At 52.2% G+C, this 22,455-nt stretch overlaps 2 protein-coding genes across 4 annotated transcripts in view; both read left to right on the top strand.

Annotated features, from left to right (window-relative positions):
* The window catches only part of ATF3 (activating transcription factor 3), a 59,139-nt gene extending 41,693 nt beyond the window's left edge, over positions 1 to 17,446 (top strand). Inside the window, exons 1-4 of one of the 3 annotated variants that reach the window (XM_073900220.1) lie at positions 4,626 to 4,810; positions 10,910 to 11,157; positions 13,304 to 13,407; positions 14,811 to 17,446. In XM_073900220.1, the coding sequence (XP_073756321.1) occupies positions 10,914 to 11,157; positions 13,304 to 13,407; positions 14,811 to 15,008 (546 nt within the window). In that variant the 5' untranslated portion in view covers positions 4,626 to 4,810; positions 10,910 to 10,913 and the 3' untranslated portion in view covers positions 15,009 to 17,446. Of the gene's footprint in view, positions 1 to 4,625; positions 4,828 to 10,909; positions 11,158 to 13,303; positions 13,408 to 14,810 lie in introns of those variants that run through there. The other 2 variants (XM_073900221.1, XM_073900222.1) reach the window with 2 other exon arrangements.
* A 2,330-nt stretch (positions 17,447 to 19,776) lies between these two features.
* GARIN4 (golgi associated RAB2 interactor family member 4) lies at positions 19,777 to 22,215 on the top strand. The gene has a single exon (XM_025877902.2). The coding sequence runs from the start codon at positions 20,282 to 20,284 to the stop codon at positions 22,097 to 22,099; it is 1,818 nt and encodes a 605-aa protein (XP_025733687.1). The 5' UTR covers positions 19,777 to 20,281; the 3' UTR covers positions 22,100 to 22,215.
* The last annotated feature ends 240 nt before the right edge of the window (positions 22,216 to 22,455 follow it).

Genomic DNA, 22,455 nt, shown 5'->3' with positions numbered 1-22,455 from the left:
GACGCAATCCCCACCAGAAGCGCTCTCACACCCGCTCCTTTCTAGCAAGGCACCAAGCCCGATGGTAAAATTCCCTGGAAATGTGGAGAAAGAGAGAGAGAAAGATCAGTTGTCAGGACCACAGGCTGTGTTTGAGAATCAGGTTGGACAACATTTCTCAACTCTAGTTTTTGGAGAGGAAAAGTGTTTACCGAAATGGGTCTGTCTTTGTGCTATTCAATGTCTTCCTCTTGCCACTTCTTTCCCTCCAGCTCTCTGAGGAGAGGTTGCCAGATGCTTGCTGTGGATGGCTTCAGCTGGTGTCCATTCAAGATCCTCAGAGCTCAGCCAGGGGCCCCTCACTTCAGAAAAGGTGGGGCCTTAGAGAGAGGGAGTAGCTTGCTCAAGAATACCAAAGGCAGAAACAGACCAGACACCAAACCCCCTGGTCTCATCCCAACGCACTTTGCACAGGACCAGTGGGAGCTTGAAGCACCACCCTGCGCTGAGGAGAGTGGCAGGTGCATACCCAGAGTTATGTGGGTGGAGAACCAGGATCCGCTCTCATTGTTTTCTGTATGGAGTCTTATCCTTGCTCCTTTGAAAATGATCATTTCTGGATATAGCTCCACGTTATCCACCACTGTTGCTACTGACTAAAGGGACAGAATGGACTCTAGGAGAGATTCAGGGATTTCCCCTAGAAAGCCCCTCTTGATTCATAATTAATGATACCACCACTGAGGACTGGCTGTGTGCCCCATCCTCAGGGAATCCTCCCAACAAGTTTATGTGTTAGGTGCTGTTATGGTGCCATTTTCCAGCTCAGCCAAGAGAGGGAGAAATTACTCCTCCAAGGTAACACAGCTGCTAAGTGCTGAATCCAGCATCCATGGGCCACCTTCCATGCTTCAGAGTCCAGTATGGGATGCTTCCCTGGTTTTCCAGAGAGGCCCATTTTGGAGAATCTTAAATGAGTAACCCCCACATTCTAACTGACTTTATAGAAAGTGTGGGCTTTGGAAGGCAGAGTAAAGAAGAAAAATCCTCTCCACTCCCTTTGTGCGGTGAAGAAGTGGATGGAGCCAGTACGGGGTTACTGGTCCCTGGCTGTTTCCCAGATTTTGTGTTGCACTTACCTGTCCGGAGCTCTGTAAGCAAATACAATCTTGGGGTTTGAAGAAGAATAATGTCATGGGGGGCAGAGTGGGAAGGGACTGTTCCCTGGACTAAGAAACTGCCAAAACCTTTAAATATCCCTTGAACTTTTTTTTTTTTTTTGGCTCCCTGCAGTGTTTTGGTGTTTAGATTCCGTTGCCACGAGTGGGCTGTTTTTAGCTGCTTGGTTCCGTCCCCTCTGCTTTTAACTTTTTTCCCCTTCCTTTCGCACATGCCCCGGCATGAAGTTTCCAATTCTTATCTCAACATACTAAGGCTGGTCTGAATGTGGATTCCCGCGGCGGTTCTCCAGCGTGGCACCTCAGCAATATTCAAATTTCTGCTTAACTCTCTTCCACTGAGGATTAACCCCCTCCCTGCCCCCCCAAATAACCCCAGCCCCGCGCTTCCTTTTCAAAGGGGGAGGCGTGCTTTGCCCTTGTGTAGAGAAGCATTTTGGTCTGTGGAGCTCTTCTTGCCCCACTTCTAGATGTACAGAGTATGCACGCTAGACATTGGTGGCTTTAAAGTCAGGGTGAAATGAGGACACACAGGACTGAGATATTGATCACTCCCGCAGCAGCGCACACCTTGGGGCTCTTCCCCAGCGCGAATCTTTCCCCGTCTCTCTCCAGCTGGGCAGGCATTTCGCAGTCCTCCTGGGGGCTGGGGGCAGGGAGTCAAGCAGCCCTAGTTTTTGTTTTCCTTGGATAAGAGTTTCATTCACAAGGGGTGGACTTACTTCTCTGTCAAGATTCTTATCACTTTTAGAGTTTCAGCGGGCCAGGCAGGCAGACAATGCGAGGCTCACACTTCTGTGACCAGCTGACAGCATTTTCTACCCAGGGGTCACTTGGAGATTCCAAAACCAAGACTTATTTGAATGAAACAAGACCAAGAAAAGGAACGGGAGGCACGATGATAATAAAAAATAAATGACTAGCGGTTGTGGACTTCTCTACCGTAATTACCCTTCTCTTGCATTGTTTTGTGGAGGCTGGTCTGGCTGTTTGTTTACCCTACGCCCTAAATTGAATTTCCCCGCAAGGACAGGACTAAACCACAAATCTGGCTTGGGTGTATTAAAATGTAAACTGGTTCAAGATTACTGTAGGCATTTCACGGAGAGAAAGAAAAAGGGGGGGTTCACATGTTCTCCATCTCTTTATTTCAATTTATGATGGTGCAATTTATTCCAGAGCAATAGATAAGTAGATATAATAGATGCGTAGAACATCCCAAATAATTTTCATTTAAATGTACAAACGTTTTTCCTTCTGCTCTTGCACTGTTCTAGGGGTTGTGCCGACACGCCCGGGGTTTACCTGCCCGCGCGTCTGCAGGAGGGTGGGGTGAGGGGGTGTGGGGCTGGGTGCGAGGGGGTGTGGCCGTGGGGGTGGAGGGTGGGGCCGGGAGAGCCGTTACCTGGGCGAAAAGTAAAGCAAAAACAACCGCCCCACGCTTCCCGCGCGACGCAGCTGGAAAGCCGCTCAGGTGCAGGACTACATCCTCGAGGATCCTGTGTGGAACCCTCCGCTCCCAGACGGGTTGGGGGCGGGGACGGGGGGCTTCCGAGGCTGCCCTCCGAGTTGTCCCGGGCCGGAAGCTTGGTGAGGGGGTGTTCTGGATGAAGTTCGGGCTTGGGGGACAGGAACATGGGTGTGGGGGACCTGCAGTTTCACCTGCAGCTCTGAGGGTCTATGCCCCAGGCGGCTGGGCAATCGGAGGGGCTGGAGAAATGGACAGATATTCCTCGGGTGTGCAGGACTCTGTGTGTGTGTGTGTGTAAGCGGGGGTGGGGGAGTGGGGGAGGTGGGGACGACCCCTCCATCACTGTCGACTGTAACAGGTTAGGGGTGCGGGTGCGGGCTGTGGGGCTGCCGGGGAGGCCCGGGCTCCAGGACCGTTCTAGTTCTTACCTCAAATTACCAAACTATGACCTTCGATCGCCTGTCCCAAGAGGCAGGTGGAAGCAGGGGTTTCTGCCCCTAACCGTGCCCCCTGCACCCCACCGGCGCGCGCGGGACCCCTCCCCTCCCGGGCAGGTTCGAAACTTCGCGAGCCACACTCGCGTCCACGTATATTCGTCCTTGGGCAGTTGAGAAGGTCCCTGGTTCTGCCACTCTCGAAGCCCAGACAGCTGGGGTCGAGGAATCGGAACCCGAAAATCGTTTTTAAGTTTCAAATCCAGTTCTGCCGAAGCTCCAGCTAGTATCTGCGGCCCTAGGACCCAACCTTTCCCGACAGCCGGGCTTTGAGGGGCGAAGGGATTTCTGCTACGGGGACTCATTTCGGCCGAGGTCAGGGCGCTCCCACTCACCGCCGTCCTGTCCCTACCAATTCCGCTCTGGGGGCAGAAAAACACGTGAAAGGCGAAGGTGGGTTTTCCCTAAACGTAGCCTAAGAGGGTGGCGACCTCCCTCCGCCTGGGCCGCGGGGATCAAAGCACCTTCTCTTTCCGCCTCGCCCTGGCCGCTTGGTTTCAGCCCCACTCTTAGCGCCCAAGTTGCCTCTGATTTTACAGCTCCTCTCAACTTTCCAGGCTGTGTTCGTTTCACTGAGAAACTGCCCGTCAATTTCAAACGTTTTGTGGCTGTTGAGAAATCCTAATCCGCACGGTCCTAGCACCTGCCCTGGCCTCGGAGACGCGCTCCCCGCCGGCCGGGAGACGGTTCCGCTTGTGCGCTCGTGCGGGGTGTGCCCGGGCTGCGGGCTAGGACGCACCGTGCCCGCCGAGCGCTGCCCTCCGCGATTGGGTTAATGCGCGGACTTCTCGCGGGCCAAGCCGCGGAGGTCACCCCCGGCGGGTAACTGTGTGGGTTCACGCAGGGGTCCTTTCGGCACCTCTCCCACAGCGGGGACTACCGCTTCTGACCTCATCCTGCCCCCAACTAGAGAAGGCGGCGTTTGGCGGCGGAAGGGGCTCCAGAAAATGACCACGCATTTTAGATAAAGGTCGTGCCCGCTTCCCAGCCTCACCTAGTTTGGACTGCAGCCAGGCCCCGCCCCTCCATCTCCCCCCTTCCCCCAATCTAGCGGAGGGAGAGATGCCAGCGCAGTGGAGTCATACCGCTGGCTTGGGCACCATTGGCTCATGCCTGGAACACGCAGCGGCGAGTACGCACATCTGGCGGCCCGCCCGGACGGCTCCGGTCCTGATATGGAGAGAGAGGGCGGGCGGGTGTGTGTCCGAGAGCGAGAGGCCGGGGGAGCGCCGCTCGACCGGCTCCTCCCCGAGCTTGCATCACCAGTCCCCCCCCCCCCCCCCCTCGCGCCCCCCCCCCCCCCCCCCCCCAACCCTTCGCTTCCCCTTTTGGCCCCTCCTCCATCCCTCCTGCCTGCCCAGCCTAGTTCGGCTGGTTCTCCGGGGAAGCTATTAATAGCATTACGTCAGCCTGGGACTCGTAACCCGGAGTAAACTGGCTCGCCGCCAGCCAGAGGGCTATAAAAGGGGTGATGCAACGCGCTCTGAGCCACAGTCGCACGCAGCGAGGCGCGCAGTGCCCAGCGCTGTCCCGGCGCCTCCGCCCGAACCCGAGCCGACTCGCCCGCCACCCCGCGCGCCGGCCGTGAGTCCTCGGGGCTCGCCCGTCCGCCCCCCAGACAGACAGCCCGACCCCGCCCCGACCCCGCCCGCCCTCTGGACCCTGGCCGCCCCGAGTGGAGACCGGAGGTGAGCGCTGGAACCGAGTGAGTGAGCGCGGCGAGGGTGGCCCGCTTTCATACCCTTTGCGCCCCTCTAATAACCAGTCCCGCGACCCCTGCGCGGGTCACCGATCCGCGCGCCCAGCCTCCGGCTGCGAAAGAACTCTGGCCGAACTTCTCCCAGCCGAAGCTGCTCCTCAGCGCTTCGGAAAGTTTCTCGCAAAGAACTTTCTCTTTTGACTTGGGGCGCGAAAGGGTCCCGGTGACCGAGAGGACGGACCACGGCTCCTCCGCCGGCTTCGGAGCCCTGCTCCTCTCCGCCCTGGGCGCCTGCTTACCTCTCCCGGAGCGGGCGTGGGGAGGTGGGTGCGCGGGGGTGGCCGAGGCTCTCCGGCTAGCTGTCCCGCTCATCCTTCGCTTCGTGCCGGGCACCGCCGTTCCCGAGGCCAGCCTTCCCGGGCCCAGCGGAGAGGCACCGAGGCCGGGTGCCGGCGGGAGGGCTGCCCCAGGAGCCGGACCGAATGAATGGGAAAGGGACGGGCGAGCGGGGGTCGCGGCCGCGGCCGCGGCCGCTGGGGGTCGCCCTGCGCACCCTGGAGCGCTGCGCCGCGGGACCGCGCGGGAGCCTGGAGCGAAAGTTAGTTGGGATAAGTTTCGAGGTGGCAAGCACTCGTGTTGCTGTCCTGGGGCGGACGGCGGAGAGGGCTCCCGGCACAGGCTGGTGTCCAACCCCTGGGCGGGAGACTTCTTGTCCCAAGGCTCTCACACGGTTTTCTCGCGTACCTGTGACTCTTCCTCCGGCGGGTCCGCGGGTTTCTCTGCCGTTCGTCTACGGAGACCCACCTTGGAGGAAGCAAGGGTGCGAGACCGGTGCAGATAATTAAGAGAATGCCTTTGTGGTCTAGTGGCCGGGACCCTGAGAGCTTATACTGAGCTTCGTGTCTTCGAGCCTCAGTTTCCCCAAGTGAGAGAAGTGGGCGCACAGGGCCCGTGCTGGCTGCCTCTGCCTGTTTGGAAGCACCAAGTGGTAGTTGGACCCGATAACCATTAAGGTCCTCTCTGAAAGAAGTTTTTCAGGTTCCAGGGCGATGTAACTGAAAGAAAGGGAGCCGGTGAGGAGACGTGAATGACTTGAGTGAGGGGGTCTCTGTCTAATGTCACTGACCAGCTTCGGAGGCAATGAAGGGGAGGGGACTTATCTATGGGGCATGTCTTCCCTTCCTAACGTTCTTTCCATTGCATGGTTCTCCTGTGCTCCCCCACACCCCATTTTCATTTCATCTACTTACTTTCTTTCCTCCTTACCATTTTCTTTTCCCTAATTTTATTACCGAGATCACATATACATCCTTACAAATAGAGGTGTTGCTAAACCCTTGATGGAGCCAGGGGGGAGGAAATGCGGGGTAGAATATTGGGGTGGTCTCCCCCCAATGCACCTGGTTCAGTGTGGGTGACAGTCCCACCTGCTGGGGGGGAGCTCCCCATCTTTAAATGAAGGAGAAATTGTTATTACTGCCCTTCTTGTTTTGTATTTAGTATTTGGTATAGAATAATTCTACAACATATAAACTCTTGCTTTGAGGATATCCTGGACAAAGACGAGGGTGGCAGAGGGGTTTGTGGTTGTTATCATCTGGATGGTTTCAGAGACGTGACGGATAACATTCCAGGCTGGCAGTGTGGATAGGATATAGCACCCAGCACCTGTGGCAGCTGTTGGAACCTTCCTATCCTTTCTGTCTTAACCCCCTCACCCCCCATCTCCCTCTTGGCCCTTTCTCTCCATTGTTCTCTTTCTTCGGTACGCCCTCCCTGTCTCAGTCCTGTCAAAGCCTCCTCTGTGGTGGATACCAGGTTACTAAGACTGCTAACCCCTCATCTCCCTGGCCAGTGGCTCTATTCTTCATGTGCCTTATTGGTTCGTCCTATCAGTGTTGGATCTTTGTTGATGATGAAGCAAAATGAGCAGTGGGTGAGTGGTTGACAGCTTGGCTAGGGCTGGGCCACTGACCTGCTTTATGGCCTCGGGCAAGTCACTACCTTCCTAGATCTCATGTTAATTGCAAAATGAAGATCTGACCTACATGCCTCTAATATCGGGCGTTCTATCCCTTTATGTAGAGCCCATGATTTCTTCTCTTTTCATTTGGCTGGGCACGGAACAGCGTCAATGGTTCCAAGTGTTACCCAGCCTAGGAAGGAGGAAGTACCTAGTCAGGACACCAGAGAAACTAGAAATGGTTTCATGTGTGAGAACTGATTATTTCTCAACTACGTAAGAGCAGTGGAAACAAGCTTTTGCCAGCAAATATATAGTGGGGTAGAATTGACCTGGTGTGTTGGGAGCCCAGGGTCAACCAAAGTGCAAAAGAAGCTGTGAATGACCCGAATTTCATTAGGGTTCCAGTTGATTCCTGATTAATGGGGCTCACTTGCATTGACAACAACATTTTGAGTTCCCCCTGAAATGGGGAAAGTGGAATCACAGTAATAATGGCTATCCAGCCCATGTATAAATCCACCTTTGTGACTCTTGTATGATCTTGACCACCCTGTGAGGGAATGGGGGCGGGCAATATTGGTCTCATTTTACAGATAGACTGAGGCCCAGAAAGCGTGAGAAGGTTGTCAGTGGGGGCTCAGCTTGTGAGTGGTAGTGATGAGCCTGTTTCTGAAGCCCCAGCATTACACCAACGGTTTTTAGATAGGCCTGGAAAAAGACCAATATGGGAAGTTAGCGAAAGACCAGTATCGGCTTCGTATACTGTGAGATGTTTTACGAGCAGCACTTAGGTGAAGAGATGAAAATTAAAAGTGAAAATTCAACTTAGTTGTAGCTACTAGGAAATAAAATCTGGGAGTTGAATTTCCAGTTAAAGAAATACACGAGTGAAGTTTCACTTTCTTGAAAATGATGAAACTGCCAAAGATATGACATGGTTTCTGATTGGAGATGATGAAGCAAAAGCAAAATGCAGGTTCTTTGTAGCAAGTCTGGACAATTTTAAGATCAGTGTAGAAAGCCAACTCAGAAAATCCCCAAACAGATTTTTTTTATTCAACAAGGGGGAATGTTGGCGGGTCTCAACTTTCAGAAAAGTTGTCTGAAGATTTAACTTCATTTTCCTTGTAGGGACACAGCCTGAGTCTGGGCTGAATCAGACCTTAAGAGAATGAGTCAAGAAGTAACTAGAAAGTTATCTCGAGAAATTAAGCTGTAGCAGAATGCAGAGAAAACTCCAAATCTCTACAGATGCAACTGCTTTCCTTTGTGAAAGGCTTTTTAGCATTTTTACAACCCATTTCCATCCCCAAGTAAGCCCACCCAATGCTTGTCATAAAAACATTCCATACCACTGACATTGGAACAGCTGACTTTAAAGTAAGAAGGAAAAAAACCAGTCCCAGGGCGCCTGGGTGGCTCAGTCGTTAAGCGTCTGCCTTCAGCTCAGGTCATGATCCCGGGGTCCTGGGATCGAGCCCCACATGGGGCTCCCTGCTCCGCAGGAAGCCTGCTTCTCCCTCTCCCGCTCCTCCTGCTTGTGTTCCCTCTCTCGCTATCTCTCTCTCTGCCAAATAAATAAATAAAATCTTTAAAAAAATAAAATAAAACTTCCCAATTATTAAAAAAAAAAAAAAAACCAGTCCCAAACAGCAGACCCCAAGCCCCGAGAGCTTATTAATAAACTTAGCTGGGGGGTAAAACAGACTACACTCAACACTGGTGGAATTCAAACTACCCAGGTAAAGGAGAGCCATCCAGTCATCCAAACAAAGGCCAGCCCAGTGGTAGCTCTGAATTCCATCTCTGAACTACTGGGTTTTTAATCAAGTTGGTTAAGGGAGGGAAAACATGAATGCATGGGAGAATCATAAGCCTCGGGCTTCAGAAGACTGGTTTCTCAGAGTTTATCGCCTGCCAGAGAAGTATCCTCCCTACATCTGAAAACGATGGGATTAAATTGATACAGGAACCTCGGTTCTGGCTCACGACACAGGGCTTTGGGAAGACAATTACAGACGTTTCCCAGATTTCTTTGAACACCCAGTGGTGGCGTTGGTCGGCCTGGCATTCTTGCCTCCATTAGTGTATTTCAGACCTTAAGGGGAAGTCAGTTAAGAGGTCAGGGTGATCTATTCCAAAGTGTTTGAGATCACAGAGAGTGACCAGCCACCCTGCCACCGGGACCCCACAGAGCATCTGTCACAGAGCCAGCCGGGCTGGAGGGATCCCGGGGAGGCCTCGCAGTTGCTTTATATTTTCCGGGGCATGTTCATGTATTACTTTCTCAACTCCTTCCACAAGTCTGGAAAAATGGGGTGATTGTCTTTAGCCTTCTTTTACAGAGGAGGAAACAGGCACTGGGAGGTATGATGATGATACGTGAGTAAGTGGGCCTCAAATCTTGATCATCTGACCCCAGTCTAAGAATTTTTGTGGATAAAAGACCCACTTATGACTCCTGAAATGCAGGCAGCAGCTGGAGTGTGCACGCTGAACAGAAAGATCAGCGGTTCATTGCACAGAGTTCATGATTCCGCCCTGGCTCTTTGCTTAGTCTCCTCTCCACCGCTTCTGTTCCAGGACCCCCACCCAGCCCCAGCCAACCCCCACCCAAACCCCGCAAGAAAGGTTTGCTCTGGCATTTTTGTTTTTGCAGTGTAAATAATATTTTCTATTCTCTAAGTTCAGGGCATGAGTTCTGGAGTCAAACTTAATCCAAGTCCTGAGGCTGCTTCCTACTAACTCTGTGACTTTGGACACAGGTGTTTAACTAGTCTAAACCTCAGTTACCTCATCTGTGAAAGGGGGCTAGAACCTAATTCACTGGGTTCTCGTGAGGGTTAAATGAGATAATGCACGTAAGGTTTCTAGCGTGAAGGAGGCACTCTGTTAAATGTTAGTCGCTTGCCAGAGGGCTTCCTGTCGCCTAGACTGGGCTAATGACTGCTCGCAGCCAGATTGCAAAGGGCACTCCAGGGCACAGTGTGCCACACTCCGTGGCAGGCAGAGATTTACGGGGGGCTCTTCCAAGCTGGAACCGTGGAACTATTATGATTTCTACCCTTCACTTTCCTTTACATTGTCCCTTTGGGCTCCCTGGGCTACAGAACGAGGGAGGTAGGTGAGACTTCAGAGACCATTTGATTTGACCCCCTCCTTCCCCCTTTCATGTACTCAGTGGGGCGGTCTGCGGGGCTCAGCAGGCCTTGGGAGCAGCTGGCGCCAGGCGCCGGGCCAGCTCTGGGTACAGGAACAGTGAAGACACTCAGTCCCCATGCCACAGGACCTCTCAGCCATTGGCCGGATGAAGACTGAGGCTCAGCCTAGGTCACACTGTTCCTCAGTGCTGGAGCCAGTCCCAGCTTCCCCTCGGTCCCCAGCCCCAGCCTTTCCAGACACCACGGGGCTGAACAGCACCCCCAGGAGAGGTCCAGACTCTTAGTTCCTTGCTTTTCTTTCCTCAGGTATTTTGCTTCAGCCGGCTTAATCTTTTAAGAAGGGGCTACTGGTCCCTTGTGATGTAAACCCCCCGCCCCACCCCTCAGCCCCAGCTCCTGCCAAGCTGGGCTGAAGAAACACACCTGCTGGCTACAGTTACTATCCTCATTCTCATTGACTTGGATCCAACTTCCTGAGGGAGAAGTTTCAGAGATTTATTTGCTAAATCCAAGGGTCCCTGAGTCTTCGCTTTTATTCCATTCACTGATAGATACATTCAACTTCATTTCAGATACCTTCCAAGTTTCTTTTCAAAACAGAGACTGAAAATGGGGTTACATAAGAGTCTCACTGATTTTTTTTTTTTTCTTTAAATGCTCTTCCTCTTTCAGGACTGTTTGAGGCTACATTTGCATATATGCACACCAGCCAGAACTAATAGCTTCTTGAACTCTAGCCTGAAATGCCACCCTTTATAAATTTCAAGTAGGCATTTTATCCACATCCCTGAGCTATGTATTTTAAGAACGTGTTTTACTCAAGAGGAGGGTGGTGTAAAACGAGAACAACACAGAAGCCTGAGGGGGATACGGCTGTGGTGTTGGGGGCCGCTGATGTGGGGAGACTTGATCCCATGCCCCTAAGTCCCTGAAGTAGTTTGGGTCTCGATATTTCTTTCAGCAAAATGATGCTTCAACACCCAGGCCAGGTCTCTGCCTCGGAAGTCAGTGCGTCTGCCATCGTCCCCTGCCTGTCCCCTCCTGGGTCACTGGTGTTTGAGGATTTTGCTAACCTGACACCCTTTGTCAAGGAAGAACTGAGGTTCGCCATCCAGAACAAGCACCTCTGTCACCGGATGTCCTCTGCACTGGAGTCGGTCACCGTCAGCAGCAGCCCCCTGGAGATGGCAGTCACGAAAACCGAGGTAGGTGCTCCTCGCCGTGCCCGTTCTTTACGTGCTTCTTCATTGTACACCCACCAGGCCAGGCGTGCTCCAGGCAGGGCGCTGCTCAGAGTGTGGGGACGGCGTTCGTCACAACGAGGACCCGGGCGGCCAGTGTGGGTAGCGAGGGCCAGCCAGCCTCGCTCACGGCCCTGGCAACAGCTTCTGCTCTGAGTTCCCTTGTCTCCGACACTTGCCTTCCTCCCCATCAAGCAACCTTTTATAAGACACCTGGAGTAACAGACGTGGCGAGAGGTCTGAGAGCTGGGTGCTGGCCATGCGGTGGTGGCTCGAGGACCTCAGAGTGGAGGTCTTGGCTACTTTCTGGGCCTTTCCCTTATGGATAAAAGATGGGAGTGTATCAGGCTTACTTAACTGCTGTGATCACTGTCTTTGGTCAAGGGGCAGCAGAACTATGATGCTGTATGCACAAGGCCTCATTAGAGGTACCACCTGTGCTGCATTAACGCGAGAGGTCATCATTGCCCTGTCCAGTACTGGACAGTGCAAGGGGAGCCATGGGACACGCGAGGAATTGTCTAAAAATTCTCTGTAAATACCTTGAGATAACAGGATGTAATGGGAAGTAGTAGGATCCCCATAGAAGAAAGAAAAGCATTTTGCAAAGGTATATGGAGGGTTCCTCAGAGGAAGAAGCAGATGTCCAGTGTAGAGGATATCTGGTGACAGAATATTTCCTGATCTGTGGAAATATTCCTTAGAGCCACCAGACTCATCCACTGATTGTGTGTTTACTAAAGTGACCTTCTGATCTTACGTCAGTTTAACAGGTGGGTTCTCCTACTGGGAAGAGAATGCACCAACTAATCTCGTTGAATATTCAGGTTCCCTTGGTTGCTGTAATTCTTATCTTAAAATAGGATGCCGAGCCTATGAAACCCATGGGCATCCTGTGTGCTTGGGCAGCAAGACCCTGTTCTGCCAGGTCCCAGTCACCTCTGGGAAGGCAACAAGGCAGAATGAGGCAGTGTGTCCCAGAGAGGGGATAGGATGAGGAGCCAGAGGCCTGGGTTTACACCCAGGCTTTGTAGCCTACGGGTCTGGTGACCATGAGCTGGTGATGCCTGGGCCTCCCTGGAAGTGCTGCTGCTGGCCCCTCCGCACCTCATTTCCACAGCAGTAAGGTCAGGGGGTTGAACTGAATGGTTCTTGAAGGCCTTTTCCATCTCTGACAGTGTACGATTCTGAGATTTGCTCTACTTTCAAGTATTTCCTCGTGTGAGAAAACCCCGAATCCTCTCCGCCCATCCAAAAATATCTGTAGGGTTGTATAGGAAGTACCACAGTTGCTGGGTTCTTGATGAAGAATGGTGAGGTTAGTAATGACAGTAACTAAGGCTGACTATATGCTAAACACTGTGCAAAGCATTTTAATTATATATATATATATATATATATATCTAACTTAACTAATTTGACCCTCCTCCCAACCCTATTGGATAGATAAGATTATTGATCCCATTTTACAAGTGAGGGAAACTGAGGTTCAGAAGAGTATGGTAACTTGCCCAAGGTCTCACAGCTAATAGGTGGTGAAGCTGGGATTCAGAGCCAGTGTAGTTTAAACTCAGATGCCTGCCTGATGTAAAAGGTAGAACTGCCTCTCGCCCTGCTTTCCCCTCGGACTTTGTTTCTCTAAATTGTGAGGCCTTCTGTCTCAGTGCACGCTAAGTCAGTGTCGTCGAATCCAAAGGACGAGCAATAAGACAGATCTGAAGGGACTGTTGTGTCCCAGGATTTCTTTGGTTTGAAGTGTGGATCCCTGCCCTTTCTTGCTGTCCGGAGCAGTGACGACAGGTGACACGACGAGGTCTGACGTTAGCAGCCTAGACCGTCACCCACTCAAGCCCACCCGTGAGTGCCTCATCCCAGCTGGCCTCGAGCCTCTGAGCCACGCCCAGTGGCTGAATTTTGCAGGTGCCCCATCAGTCCTGAGACAAAGGGTGAGAGCCAACTTCCAGAGAGGACCAGAACCTAAAGCAGGGCAGGGTTTCGTTCTCCGAGGACCCCCACAGCTGACTCAGGGTGGGGCAGAGAAAGGCAGTGTATTTAAGGTGGGTTGCATTTTTTGCCTCCCATGAAGCATGCGGTCTCTTGAATTTTATAGGTAGCCCCTGAAGAAGATGAAAGGAAAAAGAGGCGGCGGGAAAGAAATAAGATTGCAGCTGCCAAGTGCCGCAACAGAAAGAAGGAGAAGACAGAGTGCCTGCAGAAAGTGAGTCGTCCCTGGCGCACCTGGGTGGTGTAGGTGGCTCCGCGTCCGACTCTTGGTTTTAGTTCAGGTCGTGATCTCATGGGTCGTGCAATCAAGCGTCGAGGAGGGCTGAGCGGGGAGTGGGCTTGAGGATTCTCGCCCCCTGCCCCCCCCCACTCTCTCTGTCTCTCTAAAATAAACAAGTAAATCTTTAGAAAGAAACAAAGAGAGTCCTCCCCGCCTCACCCCCTCCTCCTGCTCATGCCTGTCCACGACCAACCTCATGTGGCCAGCACGAGGGGAGTCAGAAAGCCCCCTGCCCAGAAGTCTTTTCCCAAGAAGGACCTGTAGCTGGTAGCAGAAGGCTGGTGGCTACAGGAGGGGGGACCGGAGCTGTTAGCACATCAAAGGGGACTCTGGATGTAGAAGAAGCAGGTGTGTGAATTAAAAACCACAGATTGTCTGCTGCCCAGATTCCCAGCAGTCCTAGCCCGTCCATACACGTCTGGCAGCTTCCAGGCTGCGGGATATGTCAGCCCAGTTAAAGAAGGTTCACTCACCCGTTTTACCGAGAGAAGGAAGCTGCCGGCTCTCAATTGGCTCAGTATGAAAAGCCTTTAATTAATCTCTTCAAACAAGTTATTTCCTTAATCTGCAAGCAGTGATTACACTTTTTTTTTTTTTTTTTTTTTGCGTTCTGGTGTATTCTTAACTCTGTTGCCCTTCTCCTCAGCTCATCCCATAGCCCGAGCTCCCCTCTGTGTTCCGCCAGCTCCCCTTCTGCAGGAAGAAGTGCAGGTGGGAAGAGCATCCCTGGGCAGGTGGGACGGGCCCAGGTGCAGTCCTTCCGTGCCTGTGTCCCCTCCCCCAAGTGTGGACAGGCCAGCGCAGAGTCTCCGCCCAGGCTCCGCAGGTCCGCAAGGATTCTGTTGATTGCTTCAGGGAGGCAGTGAAAATGGAGACATTTTGTGTGTTGCCATGTACATTTTTTCTGGGGAGACGAACTTCTCACTGAAATCAGTGACTCACAACAGACAGAGCACCATGAGTCTGCATTTTTTCCCAGCAGGGCTGCTCATGGGCTGTTGGACTCATGCAAAGGATGTCTCTGAGCCATTGGTTGTACTGCATTTTCATTGCCATGATAGTCACAACCCACCCTCAACCTTGAGTGGAAACTCAAGGGCATCTCTGAAGAAGCCTCCAAGTTCAGAGGCTTCTCCAGGGTCTGGATTCTCCCAGACCTAATGCCGCTGTCCCAGCTTTGTGGGGACGCCGTCCCAGGGAGCCCAAGCACTCCCTCTCTGCAGGCCGTTCCCAGCCTCATGAACCACAACGACGTGTGACCACTGCCACCCCGAGGCCAGCCTCTCTGCACTGGAACCTTGGCTCCATTCCTAATAATTCTGTTGCTTGTTCCCCAGGAGTCGGAGAAGCTGGAGAGCGTGAACGCTGAACTGAAGGCCCAAATCGAGGAGCTCAAGAACGAGAAGCAACATTTGATATACATGCTCAACCTTCATCGGCCCACGTGTATTGTCCGGGCTCAGAATGGGCGGACTCCAGAAGATGAGAGAAACCTTTTTATCCAACAGATAAAAGAAGGAACATTGCAAAGCTAAGCAGTCGTGGTATGGGGGCAACTGGAGAGTCCTCATCGAAACCTTCTACATCCCAAACCCTGAAGCCATTGGAGATCTGACTTCCTGTGCACCTCTCACATCCCAGCCGTGAAGAACCATCGAGGCGGAAGAGCCCTTGGTGACTCAGCTGGGCCTTTCCTCTCTGCACCAGAGTGGACTTTGGACCAGGACAAGGACATCTTTTTGTCTCAATGCCAGGATTTAGACCTTAACATTACTGGCTCTTCTTGGATGCTGCAGATGGCCCCTGTTGAGGGTCCTGCGCATCTTCTGCCTGGATTCTACCAAAACCAGGATTCTCACCATTAGGACTCATGCTGAAGAAGTGTCTGTACCTTGGGTGGGTGGAGTGGGGCCACGTCCTGCGCTGCCACGGCCACTCACAGGGGACACAGAGTGAGAACGGCATTTAGCAACGTTGTACAATGGCCAGGGTTGTGTTTTCTAGCAAACATGCTATTATGTACCGGAATTAACTGTGTGCAACGCGTCTGTGTCAAAGCTAGGCATTGTGCTCTCCTGATGTTTGTTTTGCACAACACCGGTGTGATTTTCCTCAGATCTGGTTTCTGAGCGGGGGGGGGGGGGGGGGTTGGCGAGCACCATAGGCCGTGTCTTACAGAATGTTGAGGTGGCCAGAAGAGCTTGTCCACCCCGGGAGAACAGAATTCTGCTGGCGAGCAGGGCAGTTTTGTGTCAACAGAGAAAGCCGCCTTTCCCGTGGCAGCCAGGCATTAGCGAAAAACTCATGGGCATGACTGCAGGTCCTCTGTCTCAAACTCATTTATAATGTCACAGGAAGAAAGCAGGAAGTCCAACTTCCAAAGGGCTAGGACTCTCCACTCAGTGACTTAGGTCAGGAGTTATTTCTAGGCCAGAAAAGCCAAAGAATATTCCATTTTCCTTTTCTCACAGTTGAAAACCACATTCAGTGGAGACAAGTTTGAAGCCCGGTGATGCCTAGGCGTTAGCATTATTGGATGTTCGTGGCATTGTTTGTCATATGGATGTTTGTAGAAATCTGGCCCAGAGCATTTATAACTGTGAGAGGTCATTCACACTGGCCACAGGACTCTGGCTACTGTCTGTTTAAATTCTGATGTTTCTGTGAAATCCTCAAGAGTGTTTAATCCTATTCAATAGTATCATTACAATTTTCTGTAAGAGAAAATATTACTTATTTATCCTAGTATTCCTAACTTGTTGATATAATAAATACTGGAACCAAGACATGGTGAACTTAAGTGTTGTGCTGGTTTCTCTTCCTTTTAAATGGGTTGGTTGTTGAACTCTAGCCATTCCCCACCCCCTCCCTCTCCGTCGAGGGGGAGGGGCGTTTTCGCTTAAAAATTCTCCCAAGGGTCATCCTTTGCTCTTTGGGGTGCCACTGGGCGGGATAGTTGACTTTCCATTCTGTTCCTCAGACTGTGGCATCTGTTGCCCAGTTTCTCATTGACAAGCCCCGAAACACAGCGCCAACCAAGTATATCCTTTAGACCAACTGTTTGGTGTTAACATAGAGTTTTGATATAAAATCTCAACTATGTTTCTTTGAATGTACAGATGCCTAAAATGTAGACCCATTGTTCAGCTTGACACTGTACCTTCTGCCTCAGAACATTTCTTAAAGTATTCACTCGATTACATCCGTTATGTCCAAATATGTGTCTGATTATTGCAAGTATGTATTTCAAATAGGAGGAAAGAATGGAGGGAGGAAGAGAGGGAGAGAATCATTTTGATAGGTGTGCTAATTCAAAGAAAGGCATTTCACCGAATGGGATTCTTTAGGTCTGGAACAGAACCAGGCTCCCTTGCTCTTTGCCTGTGCACACAGGTATTCCTCACAGGCCAGAAATAAAAACTGTCTATTCTGCTACTAATGTCTTCCTTCAGAGAGATATTAGCTTCATCCAATGTTAAGATTCGTGCACATGAATGGGGAGCCTGCTCCTCTGAACTACTGTACGGTTCCTTTAAATTAGCACCTGTGACACCCGTGTCCTGATTTTGCTGCTTTATTTGCACATCAGGGATACTTGCCCATCTGTAAAGAGCCAATTGGTGGAAGCGCCCCTTGCCACTGCTTTCAGGAGATAATCTATTTTCTTTAAGGGGTGGTGGGGGGGGAAATCCTTGGCATTTACCCTGTGGTTGTAGGTGTAGGTGCCACCAATCAGCGGTTAGAAACTCCAGACAGTTTTTAAGCTGCCAAGGACAACAACAGTGAATTGGAGAGGAAGGAAGTGGGTGGTGGCAATGGCCAAAAAAATTGATCCGAAAAATACACTGTATATGGTTAGTGGAACTGAAAGCTCCTTTTACCAAGTGTATTAAAAACAGTTTTGTTTCCTGCGGCCAAGTTTATGTTTTGATACTTCAATAATAATAATAAAAAGGACAAATAATCTATTTACCATCAAGTTGTTCAGTTCCTTTTGTTTCATATTCAATGGAGAGGGAAGGTTGGGAGGATCTGAGAGAATAAAGTTGGATGGAGCCTCCACCAGAATCAGACACACACCCAGTGTGCCAGTCTCTTTCCACGGGCCTCCTGCTGGGGTGGTGACATCACACTGGCAGGTCATGGAGAGCCCCCCCTCTCCTGACCTCCTCCTTGCCCCTTGCCTTTCCCTAACATCTCGCCTGACACCTCTTGCAGAATCAAGAGTTTTAAAGGTTCTGGCCCAGAGGGATTCTGGAATTAAAACTTTAACTTTCTGCCAGGAGCTCAAAAGCTATTTTCCATCTTTATCCTACTTTCTCCCCATTGGCTTTGAATAAACCCTTAAAACCCAAACCCATATTGAGCCTTTCCTTTCTTCCCATCCCATACTCTGGTTGTATTCACCTTTCTCTGTGTTTTCATGGATCTGCCTGACGTAGAGCCTCAGAGGAGGCCAGTTTTGCCCATTGAGCATCCTTCTGTGTTCTCATAGTGACTCTAACCCCACAAGCTTCTCAATTTGTCCTCTCAAAAACTGCTCTCGGGAAGGAATTCACACTGAGGCTTAAAAGGCCAGTTGAGGATGAATGCTAATAAATGCTACTATTTATTGAGTTAGACGATATGCTCAACACTTCACATGCATTATTTCGTTGAATCCTTACAGCAACTGTTATCCCCATTTTACAGACGGGGAAATGGAAAGCTGAGTCACACCGTTGACCTTTCTAAAGGGTTCCAAGCAGGAGTGTATATGTGCATGTGTGTGTGAGAGAGAAATTACACACAACATAAAATCTACCATTGTACCCATTCTAGAGAGTGTAAAACTCAGTACATTCACAATGCTGTGTGACCATCACCACTATCTAGTTCGAGAATTTTCATTCCCTACAAAGTAAATCCTGTACCTATTAAGCAGTCACTCCCTACACTCCGCTCCGTCCAGCCCCAGGCAACCGCTAATCTACTACCTGTCTGTGGATTTGCCTCTTCTGGGTATTTCATCTAAATGGAATCATACAGTATGTGGCCATCTGTGTCTTGCTTCTTTCACTTGGCATCCTGTTTTCAGGATTCATCCCTGTTGTAGCAGGTATCAGTACTTCATTTTTTTTTTTAATGGCTGAATAACATTCCACTGTATGGATAGACCACATTTTGTTTATCCATTCACCGGTTGATGAACAGGTGTGTGTATTGGAACAGAAAGATATCCTTTATTTTCAAGGAATGAATCCCTAATGTAGGATTTCAGGCGTAACATCAAACTGGGAGATCAGAGAGTTGGGAGCAGGTGTCTTAGAACTTCCAAGTAACAATTTAGAAATCACATATTCTGCAGCTAGCTCTGTGGGAGGGGTGATAAGGCAGGAGGTATAATGGTACATGCTCCCCATAGGTGTCGATGCTTCCAAACCACTCCTGTTGCCCCAGGAGGGTGCTTGGTAGGCTCCTGGAATTGAAGATGACACCTCTGCACCCCCCGCACTTCATTTCACTGGGGAAGAAGGGAAGAAAACCAGGGGTCTTAAGAGAGCATAACCAGGTTTCCACACACAGGCTGTTTGTAGAAGCATAAGGGAGGGGAGGAACGAAGATGACCCCCCTGTACAATTTAATTCCCATTTCAGGCCAGCCACCACCTGAAGTAGTTGTTTTGGATTCTGTCCATAACATATATACACATATAGAGTCATGCAACTTCCAATAGTGCATCAGAAAGGTCTTAAATCAGTCTGGTTTAAAACCTGTGGCTGGCCCAAGCTTTCTTTGTGAGGCAAAGTACTGTGGTGGTTCCAAACAAAGGCTTTAGAGTCGGGTAGACCTGCATGCAAATACTGCCTCTTCTGCCATCAGTTCTGTGAAGTTAGGCCAATGATACCGTCTCACTTTCTTCACCCGTAAAACGGGGCAGTAGCAACAGTACCAAACTTGATGGATTCTTACGGTCATATGTGGAGAACATGGCATGGTGCGTAGGGGATGCAGTGTTTAAGGTTATCATTAATGGCTGCTAGCATCAATGTCTACTGCAGTGTTATGAAAGAGCAGGCCAAGAACCAAGACTGCCAATTCTGGGTTCTTGGACAAAATGAAACCATGAGCTCCAATGGTTCAAATGTATCCCATCATCTTACCTTCCTATAGCTTTGGTCCAGTTGCTGAATCTTTTGAATTTGGGGGAGGGGAGAAAAAAGTCCCCACACAAAATTGTTCCATTTGAAGAAATTTTTATTTTGATACCCACCTGAGTCCCTGGCAGGGTAAGCCTGTCCTCTGTGGGGGCAATGGGGATTTTGGGGGGAGGATGGTGGCCCCGCCCTAGGGGGTGTCTGGGGGATGAGAACAAAGGGGTATGTGACAGTGACAGGTCACAAAGGGCAGCAGAGGATAAATATGGCTGCGCAGGGGTTTAGGCTGAGAGAGTGGTCACTTCTCTCACCAGGACTGTAGTTTGCAGCCTCTCAGGAAAATTTTTAAAAAATCAGGGCAGCGGTGAGGTAGAGGAGGAGCCCACCGTCCATCTCTACACCCTTGCAGAGATTCAGTCTGGGGTCCAGGCACACACCAGCATCCCCTCTGCCATCCTCAGAGCCCCCAACCCGGACCCCTGTCTCTGGGAGGTTCTGAGCCAAAGGGGGGGGTCTGTGGCCTGTGGGGTGGGGTGGGGTGGAGACACCTGCCCCAGAGCCACCCGTGTGACACAGGAGCCCTCTGTCAACCCAACAAGGCCGAGGAAGGGAAGACCCAGGGCCCCCCCCCGCCCCTTGCCAGCCAGCACTGCTCGTGACACAAGGTGCTCATGAACGCCGAGGCTCTGCTACCTTACCACACAGCCCACAGTGCTTCCGGGGTGGGCATGTTCAACACCACCATGGGGAAACTACAGAGACAACTGCACAAGGGAGAATATGACATATTCAAGTACGCACCTATTTTTGAAAGCGACTTTATCCAGATTACCAAAAGGGGAGAAGTCATTGATGTGCACAACCGAGTCAGAATGGTGACCGTGGGCGTCGCATCCACCAGCCCCATCCTCCCGCTCCCTGACGTCATGCTGCTGGCCCGCCCGGCCACCGGCTGTGAAGAGCATGCCGGGCGGGGCCAGGCCACCAAGGGAAAAGGCCGCAAGGCTTCAAAGACCTTAGAGCTCACCAGGCTCCTTCCCTTGAAGTTTGTGAGGATCTCCATTCACGACCGTGAGAAACAACAGCTGCGCCTCAAGTTCGCCACGGGCCGCTCGTGCTACCTGCAGCTGAGTCCCCCTCTGAACGCGCGGGAAGACCTCTTTGCCTACTGGGAAAAGCTCATCTACCTCCTCCGGCCGCCAGTGGACAGTCACAGCAATACCTACGCCATTCCAGCCGAGGACATGCTGTGCATGCCTGTGTTTGAGGAAGAGGACCGGAGGAGCCCAGCGGGGGCAGATTTCCAAGGAAAAGGGGATCAGGACCAGGTCAGCATCAGGAGCCTCCACGTGGTCTCGGAGGTGGCCGGCGCCACCTCTGCAGCTTTTGCTGGCGGGGAGCGGACCCATCAGGACTCCCACAAACCCAACACCCTGCCCGACGTAGCCGCCCCAAACACAAAAGCGACAGGGCTCGACAAGGAGTCGGCAGCAGGGGCCACGACAGAGGCAGCGGCGGGGGAAGCCGCGGGGGCGGCGGCAGTGGTGGCCGCAGGGACAGCAACAGGGTTCGCAGCGGGGGTCGCAGCGGGCGCCACAGCAGGCGCTTTGAGCGTGGCGATTACCAGGTCTGGGGCCCCTGAACAGCTAAGCACGGCCGTAGCCGGGGCAGCCACCCAGCGTCCAGGAGGCGGCAAAGCGAACCTCGCCATTGCGGGCGCTGCCAACATGTCCCCGAGGAGCGTGAACGTGGCCTTGGCAGGTACCGGAAAGACCCCAGGGTTTACTTCCGACTCGTCCAACGGTCTCCCAGAGGACAGCGTGTCCCTGGCGTTCGCCGGGACAAGAGCTGCCGGCAAGGCTGCGGGAGAAGCCGCTCTGGACGTAGCCGAAGGAGCGCTCCTCTCGGACGCGCCGAGCGCGGGCGGCCCGGGCGGGCAGGCGGGAAGGCAGCCCCCGAAGGGCCGGAGGGAGCGGAGGGAGCACCGGGAAAAGGAGCGAGCCCGCCGGAGCTCCCGTCGCCGCAGGGCCGCCGAGAGCCGCCACAAGGCCCAGGGGGACAAGATCACCCGGAAAGCCTCCAGCCGGTCCATAGCGGTCCACAGAGCCGCGCGCGAGGACAAGAAGGAGAAGGGCCGTGGCAGCCCGGGGGGCGGCAGACGCGCCCCCCACAAACGCATCAGCCACGCCCCCATCGCCAAGGAGTCCAGAACCTCCCACAAACCGGGGCGGAGCTTATCCACCCCCAGCTCGGGCTCCGAGACCAAGAGGCTCAGCAGGATCAGCTCCTTCCTGAGGAACGTCAAAGCCAACCTTATTACAAGAACCATGGCCTCCCCACGGGGCAGAGACGTGGACATGTTGCCGAAGACCGTGGACAGGAGCGGTATGGAGGCCATCATCGAGGCCGCAGAGAGCGGCCAGTGCTTGGAGAGCGCGGGGAGCGGGACATCTGACATCATGGAGATGGTGACCTTCGAAGCCCATTAGTAGGACCCAGAGCTTTCGGCAGCTGCAAAGGGGACCGGGCTCAGGGACGTATCCCCGGAGACTCCATTCCAGCTTTCCTCACTGCAGTTGAAATAAAAAAACATACAATCTGAGAATGGCATGCTGCATTCTGTCGGAATTTCTAGGTCCTGCAGCCCAGTAGTGACCTCACAGTGGATTCTGTGAGGTCAGCCGGGCTGCCATCCAAGACCCCAGGGTCCAGTCGAGGGCAGCCCCCACCTCACACCCATGCTCAGAGCCAAAGCTCATCCTGCCTCAAGGCCTGTCTGGCTTGTTCCTCAGGGCCATAGCTAAAAGTCAAACTGTGGCCCCTAATGCTCCACCTCCACCATTTC

Source organism: Callorhinus ursinus, unplaced genomic scaffold (assembly GCF_003265705.2).
Source record: "Callorhinus ursinus isolate GAN/ISIS: 27379988/994484 unplaced genomic scaffold, GSC_fseal_2.0 scaffold13, whole genome shotgun sequence".
NCBI classification, from domain to species: domain Eukaryota; kingdom Metazoa; phylum Chordata; class Mammalia; order Carnivora; family Otariidae; genus Callorhinus; species Callorhinus ursinus.
This window is presented reverse-complemented; position numbering and strand designations above follow the sequence as displayed.